Source organism: Coturnix japonica, chromosome 1, assembly GCF_001577835.2.
Source record: "Coturnix japonica isolate 7356 chromosome 1, Coturnix japonica 2.1, whole genome shotgun sequence".
NCBI lineage: Eukaryota > Metazoa > Chordata > Aves > Galliformes > Phasianidae > Coturnix > Coturnix japonica.
The window spans coordinates 66,036,772-66,057,319 of NC_029516.1; the positions used below are offsets into that span (position 1 = coordinate 66,036,772).

Genomic DNA, 20,548 nt, shown 5'->3' on the forward strand with positions numbered 1-20,548 from the left:
TTGTGGTTTAGGAGTCTTGGCAGAGGAAACATTGGTGAGAATTTACACGTGCTTCTCATGGAATTCCATGGCAATAAACTGTGAACTCAATATATCAAAAGGTGTCCTGGTTACTGTGTTAAAAAACAAACAACAAAAACCACAGTGGGAACCAAACTGCTTAAGAATGGGAGAAAGAATGTTTATTTAGTTATTGCTTCCACTTCACCTACCACCCCTTACTTCTCACATACTATAGCAATTATGAAACAGCAAGGTTTGGGTAAACTGCACTAATTCTCTCTTTATTTGGTTTACAGTACAAAGTGATCACAAGCAGACAAGATACAGCTATTCATCTCACTTTTTGCCCCCGTAGCTCTCCTAGTTTTTGCACACAAACTCTTGAGTACTCAGCTGTGTACCTGTGTATGGGAAATCACAGCCTGAACCTCTGATTAATCAGCTGAGGCAAGTGTTGGGTCATCTATGGGAGCACAGGTGAGGGTAATTTAGCTGTGCTCCTGGAAGGGGTGGAGCTTGACTCCACCTCCTCTAAGACCTCATTTAAGGGCTGACCACCACTGAGGCAGCATCTCTTGGAGATTGCTCCCTGGTGGAGGCTGCCTCAGCTTTCCAGTCAAGGCATTGATATTGGTGAGTTTTCCTTTGCTAATAACCTTTGATTATCTACCATCATCTTTGTTAACATCTTTATATTAGCCACCCTTACAACCTGACAGGCTCTTTTTTTTTAATATTCTTTTCAACAGAAGCGTGCTATGATTTATACCTACATTAAGACAAAACATCTGAGATACCTGCTTACAGCTGGAATGCTTTAATGGCTCTTCAAGACAAATTAAGGACAAAATCTGCTTTTTCTAGATGCTACTGTTAATTTCAGTAAGTGCAGGACTACTCCGTGAGCTAAAAGCTCTCATCATTGCAGTGCTGGCAAGTCACTTACTGTATAGATAACACTTCAAAATTAAGCTTAAGAGATCAAAATTGAAGTTTAAAATACTCTTCAGTTTCCAACAGGAAGATCTGGGAAACAAAAGTAAGAGAAAACTCAGCAAATATCTGAGCAAAACCTCTGCTCTTGGACATTAAGTAGAAAACAAAACAGCTGTGCAGGAAAAGAAGGTAGAAGTTGGATACTGAGTTGTCACTACTGATGGTAAGAGAGTAAAATAAACATGAATTGAGCCAAGCTGGAGATTCAAACAAGATGTATTGAAATTCAAGTAAAAATTCAGACAAGGAACATGCAAATTTGTTTCTGTGGAGATCTATTTTGTTTTACCAGGTCCATTAAGACGAATGCAGTTTCTATTTAGGATTTAACCAATATTCAACTAGCTGGAAACTAGTGAAAGGTAAAAGAAATCAGGGACCATTATAAATTCATGAACTTTACCCCAGAAAACATACCTTATCTATTCAATTAACTTTTCAAGTCCATGTTCTTTCCACAGTCTTAGCTGTAATACAGGTGTCAGTACACTCCAGAACAAGCGCAAGAACTGGTGTCTCACTTGGGGACAATTAACACCTGCCAGCTGATACATGCTAATCTGCTGTTATGCATGGTCATAAACCACAGTTGCCACATCTGTCCATTTTATTTCAGTCTGGGTTGTTACCCACGATAACCTTCTATGTTTCAAATGCCTGATATTCTACAGACTCAAGAGACATTCTAAACATGAGTAAGGAAGCTGCACCTGAACTGCTTGTAGCACACCATTTTTTAATCACTCTTCATCTTATTGATAGCGTATGCAGAAAGGGTTCCTGGAAATCACTTCAGATACCAAATAACAGAGTAACCATTGGAGAAGTATCACTGTTGTCATTTAGTGGTACCTGATTTGGGAAGCCACAAAAACATGATGCTTGGCCTGCCCTCAAACTTACCCTTGAAATGAAGTTTCCAACAGATACCTGGAAAAGTTAACGTTTTCTCCTAGGCATAATGCATAGATACAATTCAGCATTCAGACCAATCGCTTTTCAAAACACACCACCATTTACAGAATTCACTTGAACAAGGCGTACTCTTGTCTTATGTATCTGTGTAGGAAAGCCACATGTGCATCTTGTTAAGTTGAGTAGCAAGCAGGATAGTGTGAGCTGTTCTCGCTTGTTTAAAGCTATACCTCCCAAATAAATTATTCTTGGCTTTTCTAAAACAGTGTTCTTGTTCTGTAAAGACATCATATAGCATGTGCCAGAACCGGATTCTTTCTGGAAATTGTGCCTGAGATATCACATGATGGAGAAATATTTGAACTCCTTATTTCATGCCCTGGAACAAAACAAGGAAAACATTGCCATAGTTGAATAATCAGAAGCAGCTGGGAAAATTGTCTTCAGATTCTATCGTAAATTTTACCTCTGGGCTGAAAAGTCATGTCATCCCACAAGGCAATTGTTTTGAAAAGATATAAGCCACTAAATGGGAGGACTTGACTGACAGCCATAAACCATGTGCAGGAGGACCTCACACTGATATGAATGGGAACTGCATGCGCAAGGACAGAACAGTGCGTGGCCACTGAAGGACAAAGATCATCTCATTCATAACTTACTGAGCTAAGTGGGAAAAGTTCAGAACTGTCAGTAGAATTTGGATTTAGAGGTGGGGGGGGAAAAAAAGGCTTATTCGTAGATCCAAGCAAAAAAGCATGTTGAAAAACTAAGTAAAAGCAGGTAAGCTCATTGGAAGTCTGCATTGTGTTTCTCTACCATCTTTCCAGCATAAGAAAAAATATTTGAACTTCATGCAAATTTTTGATTTGTTGTTGAGAAGAGCTGCAAAAGTCCCAATATCAAAGCCTAACCACCACTAATAACATACCTCAATCTAAGTAGGATGCTCAGAGCAAATGTGGTGGCACTCCCAGCGGCTTCTGAGTGCTCAGCTGGAAACTCTATCCATGAAACTCAGCTGCTTCTCTGATGTGGCAGGTACCAAACTGCTCCTGCAAAATGCAATCCATCCTTGTAAACATGCAGCTTCTTCATGAAGTTTAAGCTACCTCTCATAGCTTTTGTGCAAAAAAAAAAAACAACCCACAACAGTAAAATCATGAGTGAGTCCAAACTCAGGCCTGTTACAAAAACTATCACTCTGTTAATTATGAATAAACCAGTTCAAAAAGAGCATATATCTATTCTTCTTATCTTAGCATTTTGAAGACTTCGTGGTCTTCAGTGGCAGCTCAGATGAGCAAGTCATGGAATCATAGAAAAGAATCTTGGAAAAGAAACCTAAAACTCACACAGTTCTGCCTCCTCTGCCATGGGCAGGGTTGTTACCCACTATATCAGACTGCTCGGGGCTCCAGCCAACACGGCCTTGCATGGCTTCAGGGATGGAGTATCCACAACTTCTCTGGTAAACCTGTTACAGGCTGTCCTCACTGTCTGAGTAAAAAATTTCCATCTAATCTAAATCTCCCCTCTTCTAGTTTGAAACCATTCCCCCTTGTCCTACCACTAACTGCTTGCATAAAAAGTTGATTTCATTCTTGTTTAGAAGCTGCCTTTAAGTACTGAAAGGCTGCAATAAGGCCTTCCTGGAGCCTTCTCTTTTCCAGGCTGAATAAGCCCAGTTCCATCAATCTTTCTTTGCATGACTCTCCCAGTCCTCTGATCTTCATGACCCTCCTCTGGACCTGATCCAATAGCTCTAAATCTTTATTGTGTTGAAGGCCACAGGCATGGACACAGAACTGCAGGTGGGGCTTCAAAAGGGCACAGTAGAAGGGAACAATCACCTCCTTCACCGTGCTGACCATCCCTCTTTTAATGCATCCCAAGACAGAGTTGGTCTTCCGGGCTGCAAGTGCACACTGTTGGATTGCATCCAGCTCATTCACCAGAACCCCAATACAGCTCCACTCCTTTCCTTTGTCCATAAGGACAGCTTCCTAGGGCATCTTAAGAGCAGAAGTTCTATGCCTTTCTCTTTTATCACAGAATCTCTGAATTACTGAGGTTGGAAAGATGTCTGGATCCATTTGGTCCCAACCTGACTCAAGCAGTGCCATCCAGAGGAAAGTGCTCAGACCTATGTCCAGGTAGCTTCTGAAGATCACCAAGGAGGAGACTCCACTACCTGTGCCAGTGCTCTGTCACCTAAAAGACTAGGAAAAAAGGGGAAGGAAAAAAAAAAGGAAAAACAAAGAAGCAAATTTAAATGGTGAGATTCAGAGTGTGCGAGTTTCCTGAAGATGAATGACAATTTTCATATATCCAAATGCTTCAGGGGACCTATCCATAAAGGGAATATCATGTACACTCTTCAGAGGATGCATAAGACTTACAAAAGATGAAGAGATATAACTGCCTTGTAACTATCTGTGATCAGATGAAAGGAGTTATATTACTTGTGTGAGAATGCATAGGAATTGCTCAGCAGTCTAGGCCAATTTTCACTGTGTGCCAAAGCACAAAGTGTAGCTCCTCTAGAAGAGGTTCTATGTGGAAACTATTGACAGCAGTAATAGCACTTTAAACTCAATGTTTTTATCAGTATGAAGGGTGGAATGATGGGTGTAAGCCAATATCTAATGGTGTCATCAGATTCAACTGCACTTTATTTGGTTGGCTTGGTTGCGAGTTAGTAATTTTCTCAAAAAAAAAATAAAAATTAAGTATAAGCATTTGCTACCCCTACAGGAGTTGCAGTAAACTGAAGCACTCTTTTGAAGAGAACATGCCATAAAGGGCTTGCAGACCCTTATGATAAGAACTATGAGCTTTTTGCACACATCTAAATAGATGTTAAATTAAGCTTGTTATTTCTTTATGATTGTTAGCAGAGGTGATAAAATTTGCAGTCACTGCTTGCCTGAATGTATAATTCCACAAAAGAGTTTTGTTCATAACAGTCTGTACTTACTTCATGTTTGTTCAGTACTGTGAAAGAACTACATGAAACAAGCAGCTATAGAATTTATTACTTACTCCAGGTGATTAAAGTCAATCAGCTTATGGCCTCACATATCTGGTTATACTCAGAAAGAAACCTCAATGTTGTCATCATATCACACTGGCTGATAATCAGACTATATGATTTCAGTTTTATTTTTGTCTTAACAAGCTATTATTCATTTTCAGGTGGGAGGACATTTACACCTTTTTTTCCTACTAGCAGAAAGAGCACATCTGTTTAGTTGCTGAATGTATGGTGACAATAATGAAAAGATGATAGTGGTAAATAGCCAAAAGGTTATTTACAGGAAAAACTCACCCATATGGAAGCCTTCAGTCTGCTGGGAACCACTGAAGCAAACTCCACTGAAGAGCAATCTCCAAGAGATGCTGCCTTAGTGGTGGTCAGCCCTTAAATGAGGTCTAGAGGAGGTGAAGTCAAGCTCCACCCCTTCCAGGAGCACAGCTAGATTACTCTCACCTGTGCTCCCACAGCTGACCTGACACTTGCCTCAGCTGATTAATCAAAGGTTCAGGCTGTGATTACCAATTTCCCAGACACTGAACAATCTGCAAAACTCTGTTGCTGTTTGATCACTTCGCATAAAGGAGCACAGTGCATAGCCACAGACCGGAAAGTTAAAAACCAAACAAAATAAAACATTTTTGAATTGACATCCTCACATTGGTCGATTCTATTTAATAAACTGTTGTTGCCCTCTAGTGTTCAAACATCGCTCCTAAGTTCCCCTACAGAATGTTCCAGGCAGGTCGCCTAGTAATCCCATTTGCTCTAAAAAGGCAAAGAGATGGGAAAATATACATCCCTGTATGTGCAGTGCTAAGGGAAGCTATCGATGCTCCATTCCTGGAAGTGTTCAGTGTCAGGCTGGATGGGGCTTTGACCAACCTGGTGTAGCATAAACTGTCCCTGCCTATGGCAGAGGTTGGAAGCAGCTGATCTTTAAGGGTCCTTCCAACTCAAGTCTATGATTCTACATTTATTTTTTTATGAATGCATTAACATTTAAAGTTAATAAAAGACCACTTGGCTCAGCTCTCTTACTAAGTCAGTCATGATATACGTGCAACTCACTGGTTTACTTCTGCTGTTCACAGCATATGATATTCTGTTGGCTCTTTTAGTTGAATGGCTGTATGGGAAATTGGTAATCACAGCCTGAACCTCTGATTAATCAGCTGAGGCAAGTCTTGGGTCAGCTGTGGGAGCACAGGTGAGGGTAATTTAGCTGTGCTCCTGGAAGGGGTGGAGCTTGACTCCACCTCCTCTAGACCTCATTTAAGAGCTGACCACCACTGAGGCAGCATCTCTTGGAGATTGCTTCCCAGTGGAGACTGCCTCAGTGGTTTCCAGCAGACTGAAGGCTTCCATATGGGTGAGTTTTTCCTGTAAATAACCTTTTGGATATTTATTACTCTGTTTCTTTACCATCTTTATATTATTGTTACTGTACAGATGGTAATGTTTCCAGTGGTATTAGCCAAATACATGCCCTGTGGTCTGAATGACCCCACAATGTGTCTGTCCTCCTCTTGTATCTGTGTCTACTGCACTGAATTACTATCAAGCATTTCTATCTCCAACAACTTTTTTTAATATGGTAGAGTTGCACAGTGAAGATTCAGGAGCTCTTCTCAATACCTCTTCTGTAATAAGTTGCTATCATGGCACAGGCAATGTAGAAGGCTTCTCACTAAACTGTAAATCTTTAGATAAAACTATAATTATTCTCAGGTTCAGACCTTCATTTTACAGCCCATATCTGGACCTAATACTTATAATTTCCTCAACCTGCTTCCCAGAAATATTTTGTATCTTCATCATTGTAGTGGAATTCCAGGGTCACAGCCTGAACCAATGTGTGAGCTGGGAGAGTACGTGAGTGCCTGGAGCAGCGGGGGGTCTGGAGCCACCCTACTTCTGTGCAATCTGAGTCTGTGCAGGTTCCCCCTTCTGCCCTGCCTTTTCTCCTGCAGTGGGACTGTACAAATAGGGGAGTGTCACAGTCCTCAGCTGGTCCCTTTCTCCAAGCTGCTACTGGGAGTGGTGTGTTAATTCCTTCTGATATTTTTTCCTATAGCGCCTATTTCTCAAATGAAAGCTCTCTCGCAAACCTTTGAAACTAGTTGATTTAAGAAAAAACAGAAATAGAAAAGAAGCAAAGGCTTAATGAAGTGCAGTCAACAGGCCAGCTAATCAACTTGGGATACTTTGTTCCATTCTAAGATGTTATCCAAAGTGTTTTTTATTGTCAGTATTATCAGACAGAAATAATGTAGAAAAAACAAATGGTTTTGTATCTGTAAAGTAACTTTCAGCCTTTATACAGCAAGCATTCAATTACTTGACCTAAGGAACACTGAGTTGGTTTTGATTGTTGAATAATAGAATTTTCAGAGGATTTTCTGCATGAAGTTATTGTTAGAGTGGCCTTGAGGCCACTTCAGGATCATGACTGATTCCCACTGCAGTAAACTTGAGAGATCTAAGAACCTCTTGAATGTGAGTTACTTCTCATGTTTTGTAATATAATTATTTGTTTCTATTCATAAGGCACTTTTCCTTCCCTATCTTGATGTCTGTAGTTGATTATGCTGCCTGTCACAGATATTAAAGAATGTGAATACAGATTAAGGCTGATGATGGCGTGGAGAAAAAGTGAGTTTGAACTGGAGGTTCAAACAGTGGACGCTTACAGGCACTGTCAGTTCCCTCTTATTCCAGAGGCAGGGAAACATAGTGAGCAGCTGTGCTTATTACCAGTTGTATGAACATGGCCCCAGAAGTAAAGCAAGATGTGCTTTGAGAGCATGTAGAGTTCTACCCAGAGTTCTGATTAATGTCTGTAAAGATCCTAAGCTTTAGCAGGAGGATTGGACTCGATCTCTTGAGGACCCGTGATTGTCTGTGTGTTTCTATCAAATCTAGCCCTGTTGCAAGCAGTGCTTTAAAAGAGCCACTAGCCTGGCGTGGGAAATAAAAGAATACAGAGTTGTTTGAAGACAATGCTTCTCTGACTGTAGGAAATATCATTGAGTTTGGGACTGTTGCACAACACATCCATCGATGTTGCTTAATACTTTCTTAATTCTCTTCAGTCTGTTTAGATATTCAGGAACTGGAAACCATATTTTTTCTGTGTCCTCTGCTTGTAATGCAGCTGTTGCCTTTGCTCAGTTCCTTCATAAATTTCCATCTGCTCTACAATTAACTGTTAAGTTTCAGCTGTTATAGGTTTAAGTATTTTAGAACAGATTCTCATGTATACGCCAGGTTGCTTGGTCGTGCTATTTATCATGAGAAGAAAAACGATTCTAGCTTTGTTTAAATAAATATGATAAAAACTATTTGATATGTCCTGCAAAAAAAATCAGTATGCTGGAGGGTGGTATTCTCTTCAGAAAAGGCAAACTAAAATTTGCAGCGTGTGGTTTTAAGTATAGCTGATGATACACGCACGTGAAAGCGTTCAAGATAGATAACAATGAACACAACGTAGCAAGGAGAGTTAAGCCAAGCATGTTGTAAATATTACAGTTTACTCCTTGTACCTAAAACTATCTGGATGCTGTATACTACCTAGTACTCATTTAAGGCTCAGATAGAGTATGTAGGATGTCATATACAGTCACATGATGCCAGACTTGTGTAGCACTGATGTATTTGGAGGCAAAAAGCACTGATGTATTTGGAGGCAAAAAGCACTGAAAGTGCTCATGTGCTGCAGAGGTATTCAATTAATTAGGTCGAATTCTATTCTGCCAATCTAGTCACAGAATATATTCTTGAAATTATTTTTCTCCTTAAGTACGAGAACTTTGCTTAGCTTGAGTGTTTGTATTTAGGATTTGATAGTAAAACGAATGACAGGCATTATAATTCAGTTCTCTTCCCCACCAAAACCATGTGGTCACTGGTGACCAAAAAAGAAATGCATCATCTTCTGAGACTTTGTATCCGCTCTTTGCTTTCAAAGTAGTTCTCACAAAGATGATAAATGCTCCTAACAGTCTATTCCCTATGCCCCATCACACATCAGCATACATCCCATTGATCAAGTAATCCAACCTGGTGTATTGCCTCTTCTGAAGAGATTCATGCATTTTCTTCCCTGTGAGTGCAATAACTAACAGCAAGAATATGACCCCAAAAAGTAAAGCTGCTATAAGTCTGCTTTTGTCTTCCAGCTGAACAAAGCCTTTTCTTCTCTGAACATCCTCTAGGAGGTTGCCTTCTGAATCAGATGGAATATAATCCTGATGGTTGTTTTGGGAAGCCATGGGGGAAGCACTAGTAGAGAGAGCAAAACTTGAAGAGACAAGGGAAACATGACTGGTATAACTGGTAGAGACAGCTGTTGGTTCAGGAGGGATGGATGAAGTTCTGAGCCCTGCTGAGCGGGTAGCTGTTATGGGATTTGAGGTCACCCACTTGGCTGTAGAAGTAGAAGCTGTGGAACTGGAAAGAAAAACATAAGTAGCAGCAATCTTGGCAGTAGGGATACCAGGTTCAGCTCTAGTAATTGCAGTAAGCATAAAGGTGGTTGTTCTAGTGTCACTACTAGGTGTGGTACCACCAGTAGGCAAAGAAGTTGTGTGAGATTTCAGTCTGGCGGTACTTGCAGGCAGAGGAGTAACAGTTGTACTGCTGGGAACACTAGACTCAGTGGTGGGGAACAAAGCAGGTGGGTTTCCAATTTGATCAGTATATGATAAATCTGGTGGTGGATTAATTACTTTCTGCCTTGGCAAGGGGTCTAAGCTCTTGGGACTGTCTGCCCTTTGTGATTCAGGAAAAACTGTATGAAATTCAGCGTTGTCTACATGTTTGGCCATATGGTTCAGGAGTTCAGATTCTTGATGAAAAACAGACTGTTGCAAAGCAGTGGTGAGATTCTGATGGCTAGCCTGACTTTGAGGAATAAAAGCTCCGGCATCTGAAGGTACAGAGAGTTCATCTGAATTGAAGGATGTGTCCTCCAGGGCATGGGTGTCTGTAAACAGAAAGGAAATAGTTTTTAATTGCTGAATCTATTTTTAATTACCGTGGGCTTACTCTAATTAGTTATTTCATAGGAATAGCAATATTAGGGGGTATCAGAAAGTAATGAGTAAACAAACAGAAGCATCAAGATGTTTTATTTAAAGTATGCAGTGACTTTTATGTTGTCTTTGTTGTAAGGCCTATTAATCTCAAGCCAGAACACACTAGACCCTGACTGCAGCTTCTTAATAGAATTTACCTGTGCAGACTGATCATTCCTATCTGTTTTGTACTCATATGGCATGCATGTGGTTATTCAGGGGTGAAAGTAGAGTAAGATTTCATTTACGTGACTGCAACATTTTGATATTTTACTATGCAGATGAGCTGTCCTGGGGGCTTCTACGTACAGAGAATCCCTAATTTTTGAGAGATTTTTCTTTCTCAACTGTAAGAAATTGTTGCTGTTCCTACAAACATATCATACAGAGCAGGAGACCAGGCCTGCTGAGTTTGCAAAATACATTTCTGATCAAAGTACTTAGCCAAAGAATGTAAGATTGCATGTTTCCATGTCGCCAACACATTCAATGAATAGTGTCACTAAAAAGAATTCAAAGGTTTTAATGTATTTCTGGGTGTGCAAACAACTATTGCACAAGTGCTCTAAGTGTGTGGCAATGACAGTGAACTCCATTTTTCACTATTGTGGTAAAATGTACTTTTCTATATAGAGCCAGCTTTAGTCCAAGAGTTTACTAGTCCAATCTATGTTCAAAAACATGAAAGATAGAATGTGCTCTCGTTCTTCTAAAGAAACAAAGAGGTTTGTTAACTGCATTGAAGTTTAAAGGAATAATAAAAAGTCATTTATGTTTTCATTGTCACTTCTTTCTCAAGTAGAAACTCTTATCTAAAGGGATGTGTTTCTTTCAGACTTACTATACATGCAAAGAAATCTAACTGGCTGCTGTTAGAAGATACATTTGCAAGCCCTACATTCCTATAAAAACTGAAGTGAAAAACAAACAAAAAAGGCAGTGCTTTACTTAAGAGGACAGATACTTAACTTGAACTATAGACACCAATTTTTATCCTAACCTTCCAGTCGGGCACTGGTATGTTAGCAAAGTAAAAGAGGCTGACAAATAACAGTGCATAATCAGAAGCTGTTTGGCCAAAAACAGCCAAATTCTCAGCTGCAGTCTGCAGATCTGAACACATTTCCACACCAGCAAGGACACGGCCTGTCACAACCACTGAGTCAGTCACCAGTGCGTTTGTCCCTCTTCCCAGTGCATTCCGATGGCCTCCTCCATGCATTTAAATGAATAATTGATGCTGTGTGACAACCATAAAGCATTTGCACCATGCTATGTCATCTTCAGCTCACTCTCCTCAGCTACAGCTAGGAAAATGGGCACTGTTCATACAGCTTTCAAAGGACAAAATATGGAGGCAGGACAGTGATGAGTCCTGCAAAGCAGTTAAGTATCTGCTTTCCTGCAACACTCAGATTAATTAACACAACTGCCTGCATTTACTAACGCTACTTTATTTTCAGCTTTAAATGCTAACTGTATTTTTTTTGTCTCCATTTTAGACTATAAGCTCCACAACATAACTGCCTGTAACTACTGTGTTAGGTGCAGCTGTGGCACTAAATATTCTTGTTGGCAAGAAAGAACAAGGGCACTACAGAAGACAACCTCTAAAAAGAACCTGAAAGAACAAGGTGGTCCTGATGGTCTCTCAAATCCAATAAACCGCATTAGAAACAAAACCTCAAACTGTCAATCTGAAAAACCAAATAAACACCTCTTGAGCATATGTGGACTGTATTCATCAGTCCTGTGTGGCTATCTCAGTGCAGTGGAAAAAGCAAACTCCACAAAAGTAGAGCAAAAAAACCAGACATGTTATTTCTTTTTCATCAATAGCTATTTGTGATTGGAATCAGGAAGTGTTTTACTTCCCAAGACAGAGGTTGTTTCCAGCAGTTAACAAGCTACAAGAATAGTTTAAAATTAAACAAACAAAAATCAAAGCAAAATTAACCAGCAAACAAGTTTGTTACTAACAATTTCAGAATTTCGATTTATTTTTATTTTCTATGTGATCTCATCAAGATTCCTGTATGTTAAAAACAAACAAACAAAAACCAACACAAAGATTCAGATGTTCAAAGATTCAGTACCAACACCCCCAGGTGCTACCTTTGAAAGCTTACCGGGAACCTGAGGTAAATAAGCTAACAGCATCTTTACGATTAGCATTAACTGAGCAGTACACTATCTGCAGGACAAAAGCACAAGCACAATTAAGTCTTTCTTTCTTTCTTTGCATTCTTTATGTTCAGAGGGGTCTGCTGCAAGTCAGTGCCAGTCAGCAAGTAAGTCTTGCTATTAAAAATCCTACAGCACATGACAGGTAGTGAGAAATTTGTGACCGTAAAGCCCAAATGCCATAAAGCTTAGAGATTAGTCAGTTTGCATCTGTGCTTCAGGTTCTGTAACTGAAAACAGAAAATAATGATTACTATCATCAATTACTCACTAACATCCCAGTGGTGCTCCAAGGCTTGCCTAACATCTGTGTATATATGGTATTCATCAGTGTTGCACGAATCCTTTGAATGCACAGATGGCTGCAAGGGCATCATATTTCTATTGCTTTCAGCACCGCCTTTACATGTTATGTACTAGAAATTTTCCTTGGACAGAATACTTTGAGATGGATAAAGCTTCTATTTTTGTTTTAAACAAAAGAAAACAAAAGAAGGAGTTTTGAACCTTATGTGAAGGAATTTCATAATGGTTAGGCCCGTGTAGGTGCACACCACACACCTGCCTACCCACCTCCCACAGAGCAAAAGAACAGTATTTTCACATTAGAGCACTTGGTTTAAAACATTTTACTGAAGATGCAGCTCCCAAGTGTTATTTAGTCACTGCTGAAAAGACACAGGGTCTCACCAGAGAGGGGAGCTGTGGCTTTTACTATTACACACACTTACCTTGATCTATCTTGTAGCTTACAAGTCCCATTGCAGGTTTCATCGGACATGCCTCTGTGCTAGGGCAATGAAACAGGTAGCAGTTTGGTTGTGTGCTTGTCCTTTGAGCGTCAAAAATCACCAAATTACAGTTCTTGTCTCCTGCAAAAGAGCATATACACATTTCAGTAACAAGAACTTCTATAGCATCTTGATAATAAATTATGGTTTGCTAAAAATTAAGTTTTCCTCCGGTGGGTAAGAGGAAAACTACCAACATCTAGCATTACTATGGGAAAAACAACACGGGACTGCAAAAGAATGGCCGAAGGCCAACATATGAAAGGTTACACCTTCCTCTTCCTGTACAGATGAATATGTGGAAATAATGAGTCTAATCCCTCATTTTCCCCTCACCCATACCATGCTGGCAGCACTTTATATAATGATTTTTTTTGCTTACAAATCCTGATCAATCTGAAAATTTCCTCAATGTGCCTGTGGATACGCACTTTTTCCATCCACTTATGGGTCCCTTTTACACACAGTCATTTCTGCTTGCTGCTGTACCTCCTACCACTCTAAAAGCCTGATGGAAATGAGCAGTCCCAGGGCAGCAAAAGCATTTTCACTTCTGTAACCAGTGTTACTTTGTAGTGTGTCTGCTGAAGTGATGCATCTAGATCGGAGTGGCTTTAATATTCAAAGCTACCTCTGCTTTACCGCAGTTACTTTCTGGAGTAGACTGATATCAACGCTGTGGCATCACATTAGGCCGGGACAGGCAGCAGCCACATGCCACAACTACTGTAAATGGCAGAGAAATGAACATTTCGGTCCCGAGCATAGCAGACTCCCTTATCCCTTCCCGGTGAGAACTATGCAAGCCCGGGCAATTCCATAAGCAATTTCCACAGTGTTCATAAGCAGTAAGAGAAAAGGACGACGAGAATTCGATTACCTGACAGCTTTTTTTCCAAGCAGCAGGCATGTATGCAAGCCTCTGCTGTTGCAACGTGCACCGGTTCCGCACCTCGGATACCCATGGGGAGAGACAAGTTGATATCGACGATGGCGTTGTCCATTCGCTGCGAGGCACAGCTCCGGCCCCAGCTCGGCACAGGCATCGTGCAGCTGACGGCCAGCAGGCAGAGCGGGAGGCAGCGCGCAGCCATAGCCGCCCTCCTGCGCCCTCCCCGCTCTCACCGCCCCATAGCCGGGCCGAGGGGCGGGGCGGCCCAGTACCGCCTCTGCTGCCCTGAGCTCTCGGCTCCCGCTGGCCGAAGGGTTCGTTGTCGGTGCAGACCGGTCTTTGAGCCTGTAACAAAAGCAGTTAATATGCATATCCTGGTTTAAATGTATTCGTGCATACTTCAGTGCTTGTGTAAGACTGTCTTGGCTACCTGAGTAATCCTGTTTAAATCCTTGCAAAGCCAGGCAGTGTTTGCTGAATGGGAGTCGTGCACCAAGGGCTGTGTGCTGGCAGTGCCGACTGCTCCTGCTTGCTTAACTCACGTTTGTACTTGGAAAATATTCAGTTCCTCTTTTCTCCTTTTCCCTCTTCACCTTCCCCAGCCCCTCACCTCTGTCAGGGCAGCGTTTAGGCACGGAAGAGGCCCAGAGAGTAAGGAATGCAAGGAAGCAACAAAAGGGCTGTGCCACATATTCCTTCTTTTTCTGGTATCTCATTCTGCATCATATCTACAATAACATAATTGTAAATAAAATGTTATTTCCTTTTAAGACCATCCATTATGTGAACAAGTCAGAAGTGTCAAAGTGGGTTTCCTTCTCCCTTCGACTTGCTTTTCTGACCCTGCTGTGCGTGTGCTGTTCGGTGCTTTGGGATATCACACTGGGATGTTTGATTGTACAACCATAAATATTAGTGCTGATAACTAAAAATCCAGATTAGCACCATCTCCACCACCCCTTACTCTCAGGAGGTTGTGGATGCCCCGTCCTTGGAGGTGTTCAAGACCAGGTTGGATGGGGCCCTGGACAACCTGATCTAGTAAAGGCGTATGTTTGGTGGCCCTGCCAGGCAGGGGGGTTGGAACTACATGATCCCTGAGGTCCTTTCCAACCCGGGTCATTCTGTGATTCTGTGTGTGTGTGTGAAGCCACACGGGACAGACAGCAGCCAAGAGGCCGCAAACCCTACTCCCAGCCGCTAAATCCGCCTCAGGGCCGAGCAGCAGACGCCGCCCCGCCGCGCACAGCGAGCAGGCGGGCAGAGCCTGGCCTAGAAGCGGAGCTCCGCCTGCTCGCTGAGTCGCACCAGGCGGGGCCTGCTCCTGCCGCTGAGGCCGGCCGGCCCAGCCGGAAGCCCGGGCGGCTGCGGGAGCAGCGTGGCTGTGCGCTGCAGGGTGGCGGGCAGGAAGGGAGTCGGCGCAGCGCGTTGCGTTGCGGGCTCCGTTGGTGTTGCCGCTATGGGAGCGGAGCAGAGCGCGGAGGCCGAGAGCCGCCCGGGCGAGCCCAGCGCCTCAGGTCGGTGGAGGTGGCTGCCCGCCCCCAGCAGCGCCGCGGGGACGGGGTTATAGGGAAGCTGCGGGGCCGGGGACGTGCGGGAGGGGCTCAGCTGTGCCGTAGGGGCGGGGGAAGCTGTAGGGGGAGAATGGTTTGGGAGCTGGCGGCTCTGCAGGGCGAGGCGCGGGCGTCGTGACCTCTGGTAATACTGATAGACTCGTGCGGGGGAAGGAGATGCTGTAGGCATGGCAGGTACGAATGGGAGCTACGGTGGGTGCTGCGCTGCCAGCCGGGGTGCCTGTCCGGTGGGTGTGAGGATGCTGATCTCAGTAGGGAGAAGTGGGAGGTGTCATAGGGATATAGAGCGGTTTGGGTTGGAAGTGACCTTAAAGATCAGCAAGTTCCCCCCCTCCTGCTGTTGGCAGGTTTGACACCCACTAGATCAGGTTGTCCAGAGCCCTATGTAACATGGCTTTCCATGCCTTCAGGGATGGGACACTCACAACTTCTGCAGGCGCCCTGTGCCAGTGCCTCACTGCCCTCTGAATTGGGGGGAAAAATACAATACCTGAGTGTGGATGATAAGGCATGTATAGCATTACAATAAGAGCCTCAGATGTATCTGAATTTAAGTTACTGAGTTGAATCTTTCCTATGAAGGTATCTAAGACTATAAGAGAGCATTAGTGCAGCAGCATAACGCTGGCCAATAAGACGTTTGTTAGTTTGTGCCTTCTGCCTTCACTGAAAGCATGTAGAATAATCTCCAGAGTGAGACGGCAGCACATCCTTAATCAGCGTTGTTATCTCCTTCTGAAAGACTTTGTTGAATGGAGTACGTTACCTGAGAAGGAAGTGTACAGCTAGTGGTTTCAGAATGTATTTATGTTATAGAAAACATGCTTGCACAGCATTAAATATGATAGCTTTCTCATAGGGTTAAATTCAGTTGGAATCTGCTTATTAACTTGATTGTTCCTTATCCTCTCTCCCTTTGTTCTCCCAGCATCTCCATCCCCAGCTAAACAGCGTGCAAAAATGGATGACATTGTGGTGGTAGCCCAAGGAACACAGTCTTCGCGGAACGTGAGCAATGATCCAGATGTCATAAAACTGCAGGAAATTCCAACGTTTCAGCCCCTTTTAAAAGGTAAGTGATTGTTTCTTCTTTGTTTTTAAAGGCTCCTTGTGTGTGTTTTTATTTTGTGTATCTTGAGGTTCCTGGTGAAGTTTTATGTTTCCATCCATGCTTTTTACTCCCTTGCTTTAAACCACACTTTTCTTTTTTGTCTTTTGAAATTATTTCCAACCTTCTACATGAGGTGTGAACTAGAGGTGTGCTAGTAATGATCTCTGAAGCAGAACCATCTATTGTGCAGACAGAGTGGCTCCAAGTTTCCCAGTTTGCCAGTTCCATTTGGTTGAAAGGATGTTCAATAAGGATGCTACATGATGTGCTGACCACAATCTCTAGTTTTGCTTTAAGTTCTTAGAAATGTTTGTGTGTTGCTGTCTCAGACTAAAGCTACGTGCGCTTGGATTCAGCTACTTGAAATGGGGATTTATTCTTGAGGTTTCCATTCGGGAGCAGATTTTGTCCTTATTTAGGAGTGGGGAAAACTGTCAGTGCACCTTATGACATAGCCCGAGCTACTCTCTCTCTGGAGGCTGCACAGAGCATCTTTCCTGTTACCTGAAAGTTCCTTGAGAAGAAAAATGTATGGAGCAGCCTGTATGAATTGAGCTGGTAGCAGCTGATCTCTTCTTCCTGTAACATGGCTCAGCAAACTTGTGTGAATACATCATGTAGTGAACACTTAGCTTTGGAAGTTTGGAAGAGTTTTAGTGTACGTATGTGCATCGGCTGGGTTTCTTATGCATGCCTTGTAGGCCCGTTGTGACAGTGAGGAGATGCTGGGCTGCTAGTCCTTGCCGCTAGAAGGGAGTGGTTTTGTACAACTGAAGGTTTAAGCACTGCTTGCCACTGATCCGTGTGTGGCTGGTGGGAAGGTGTGGTAGCTGCTTTGCCCCGCAGGTGCTGGTGGGTGTAACATTGCTATTCTGGCAAACTCTTCACTTTTAGTTATTTTAATATGGAACACACCTAGGACTTGTGGATGCAATGATAGCTCAATGGGCCAAATGTCTGTCACTTTATTGGGTACTACTGGAGCGGGATCTGGCTCTATGTGACACTGGCAGTACTCTTTCCAGAAGAAAGAAATGAAAGAGGGGATGCCACTGAATACCAGAAAAGCAACCACTGATGTTTTTAGGGCTAGCATTACTGCCCCTCTTGACTAAGGAGAGTGTGTATTGCCTATAGCTGTTCTTTGTGTTTGTTTGTTTTAAACTTTACAGACAGTGATGTTATAGAAGTGTGTTTTGATGTATTCCTAATACTTTTACTACCATTTTAGAGCTGGCTGTGAGATTGCTGAAGCTGGTACTGCAGACTTTTGGCAGAATGTTCTTTGCTTGTGTCCTGCCTTACATGAAAATCAAAATCAGGATCTCACCACTGACAGCTTGCAAACCCAATTTCACAAAGTAAGGGAGCTTTAATCTAAGAGATCAAATTTATGTGTTCAAATCCAGTGCTGAGATTCTGCATTTATGACCGTGTGATAGCAAAGAGCTTCAGTTCCACATAGACTGTGTTTGTACAAGAACTGTGAAAGTCTTGAGAAGCAGAGCTGCGCTCACTTGCAGGGCTTGGTTCCTGTGTAGGTGCTGAGAAGTAAGATGGCTTGAGATGGGAAGTGAGAAAGGAGAGGTAGCAGCAGCCATCTGGCTGAGAGAGACAAATTGTAAGGTTGTCAGTCCAGACTCTTTAACTTGTAAATATGCGTGCATTAAGATAATTAGTGGTCCATTGTCTTTGTTTCCGGGTTGCTTTTGCTGATCATATTTTGGACCTGAAATTGTAAATAAAAGAAAGCTTCTGTTGGTTTTCTATCACTTGATCTGCTAAGACGTCCCCTTAAGATGTGGGGACATCTGGTGACTACTTATGAGCATTGCATGCTTAATTGCATCAACTAACATGAACTGATTTTGCATCCTCAAGTATACCGTTGCTTGATCAACAAGACTATGAATTGAGCTGAGTCTTTAGAGATCCCAAGTGTGCCACAGACATAATGGAGAACCTGTTCTGTTTTGGATTGGTCTCTTCTCTGTTCTTCACATGCAAGACCATGTTTCTGGAATGGATAAAGAGGGATACTGGAGTTCTCTTAGGATTTGATCCCAAAGCTTGCAAGCAACTTGGAGAGCTTAAAGCATGAACTGATAGCTCTTTTGGGCATAGCTATACTTTTCAGTTTGCCCTTGGCTAAGCAAAGCTAAGGGCTTTTCAAGTCTCAAGAGTAGCCTAATGGTTAAGTTAATCAATTGGGAAACCTGTCCGACAGTTATTCAGAAAGCTAGACGCTGCTATCTTGAATTGTTGGTATAGCTCCTAGAATGGTGGGCGAGTCAAAGATAGGAGTGTAATTTTTCTTTTATATGCTGGGGAATATCTTCCTATCGTCTTCAGAACTATATTCTTGTAGACAGAAAGGGGTGACTGTTACCAGATGTGGTTAGGAAAGCATTCCAGTGGATGCCTGTTGTATTGCTATTCACAAAATCCTACTCAAACAGAGGAAGACATTTCCTTAAAGAGTACACCTGGGAGTTAGATGCCTGACTGTTTTTTCTATGTTAAGTGCTGTGTATTTGGGGTACAGAGAAGTTGAGTGCGCAGACTTCTAGTAGAAATACTAGCAGAGAACTTTACTGTTTGAGAGTTTTATTTGTTTTTGAGCAGAGAGAAAATATAGAATCTAAACTCCTGAGGGCAACAGAGTCTCCAATGGGAATTCTCCTTTGAGTCATTCATTCCCCGTAGTAACTACTTTGTTATACAGAATGAAATATATGCTGTTTCTTTTCTTTATGCTGCTTCCTGGAGATATATGCACACAAATGAAGCTGTTTCTGTTTAGTGTCCCTGATTCTTGAAGCCTGTTTATAGCATAAAGCTGTAACCAGCTGTGTATAAAAGTCTTCATTTGCAAATTCCAGAGAAAAGTGGATAATTTGCACGTGGAATACCGTGCTTTTAACCTGTACAAATTTTCTTGGTGAAATATGTTTAGTGCAGTAATAATTTATTGTTGCAAACTTCACAAAGCTCTGGAGAGGGGTGTTCAGCTATTTTTTGTGTTGTGGAAGCAAAACTCTTACTGTGTTCTTCCAGAGGGCATCATCATCTTTCTCAAAGTTCAGGAAAGACTGAGATCTGCCTTTCTGATAGGAGTGCAGTGTTATGTTAAGCAAAAAAGGCAGACAAATATAAAGAACATGTTGATGCATGTTAGCAACATAAGAGAAAATGTTCAAGAGCTAGTCGGCCAAATACAGATGTAATTCCTATTTTGTGCAGTGGTCAGCAAGACCTTTATGCAAACGTAACATGCAGGGAGCTTGATAGCAAGAATAAAAGCCTTGACTGGTGCATCTGTTAAACTTACTTAAAATGAGATGAGAATCACACGTGTTCTTTACTGATCAGCTCTGAGAAAGAGAGGAGGACATGGATGAGAGGGGGGTTTGTTGTCTGAGGGGTCTGTGCAGTTGTGACGTACTATAGGCATCTTAGTGCAAAGTACATTTAACAAGTTTTGTTTGTTTTTCTTTTTAAGGAAGACAACATAATTGTTGCCAATTTGTGGCATTCTTCTTTCAGGAGAAACAATTCAGCTTTCATTGGCGTTGGGTCACCTGAAAAGTAGAAGGCTTCCAGGTTTGTATTAGAAGAAAAGTCATGTTTCTTCATAGCGAGTTGTCAGCCATTGTCACAGAGGTGTTCTAAGTTATGGTGGTTAGGTTGTTGATATACTTTAGAAACTTGAGGTGCAAGAGAATGTCTTAAAGACTTGTCTGTGTGATGGATCTTGAAATAAATTACGTCTGTATTTGTTCTTTGCAGGGAAATTTATTTGAAAATAAATTTGTTTCTACGTATGAGTAGCATCTTGTACTGATAAAAGGTCTTCTGTGTGAAGAAGCAGAGAGATTAGTGTCTCACAGCAGAGACGTGGTATGAGCAGCAGAATCTTTCTTACATTGCTGTGTCCCTACCTTTTTCCCTTAGGATTTTGTGA

At 42.1% G+C, this 20,548-nt stretch overlaps 2 protein-coding genes and 1 long non-coding RNA gene across 6 annotated transcripts in view; 1 reads left to right on the plus strand and 2 right to left on the minus strand.

Annotated features, from left to right (window-relative positions):
* Window positions 1–726: 726 nt before the first annotated feature.
* On the minus strand, window positions 727–5,256 carry LOC116653842. Its single transcript, XR_004308364.1, has 2 exons — window positions 2,846–5,256; window positions 727–2,293 (listed from the first exon to the last, which is right to left on the minus strand). It is a non-coding gene; the product is annotated as an uncharacterized LOC116653842 (long non-coding RNA).
* Window positions 5,257–7,167: 1,911 nt separating this feature from the next.
* Window positions 7,168–14,157, minus strand: MANSC1 (MANSC domain containing 1). Its single transcript, XM_015870830.2, has 3 exons — window positions 13,888–14,157; window positions 12,948–13,088; window positions 7,168–9,941 (listed from the first exon to the last, which is right to left on the minus strand). Exons 1-3 carry the CDS (start codon window positions 14,099–14,101, stop codon window positions 8,977–8,979), a joined length of 1,320 nt encoding a protein of 439 aa, XP_015726316.1. The 5' UTR covers window positions 14,102–14,157; the 3' UTR covers window positions 7,168–8,976.
* Window positions 14,158–15,194: 1,037 nt separating this feature from the next.
* BORCS5 (BLOC-1 related complex subunit 5) overlaps window positions 15,195–20,548 on the plus strand; it is a 58,575-nt gene continuing 53,221 nt past the window's right edge. Inside the window, exons 1-2 of one of the 4 annotated variants that reach the window (XM_032446583.1) lie at window positions 15,195–15,416; window positions 16,402–16,545. In XM_032446583.1, coding sequence (XP_032302474.1) covers window positions 15,359–15,416; window positions 16,402–16,545 — 202 coding nt within the window. In that variant the 5' untranslated portion in view covers window positions 15,195–15,358. Of the gene's footprint in view, window positions 15,417–15,544; window positions 15,648–16,401; window positions 16,546–20,548 lie in introns of those variants that run through there. The other 3 variants (XM_015870955.2, XM_015870920.2, XM_032446580.1) reach the window with 3 other exon arrangements.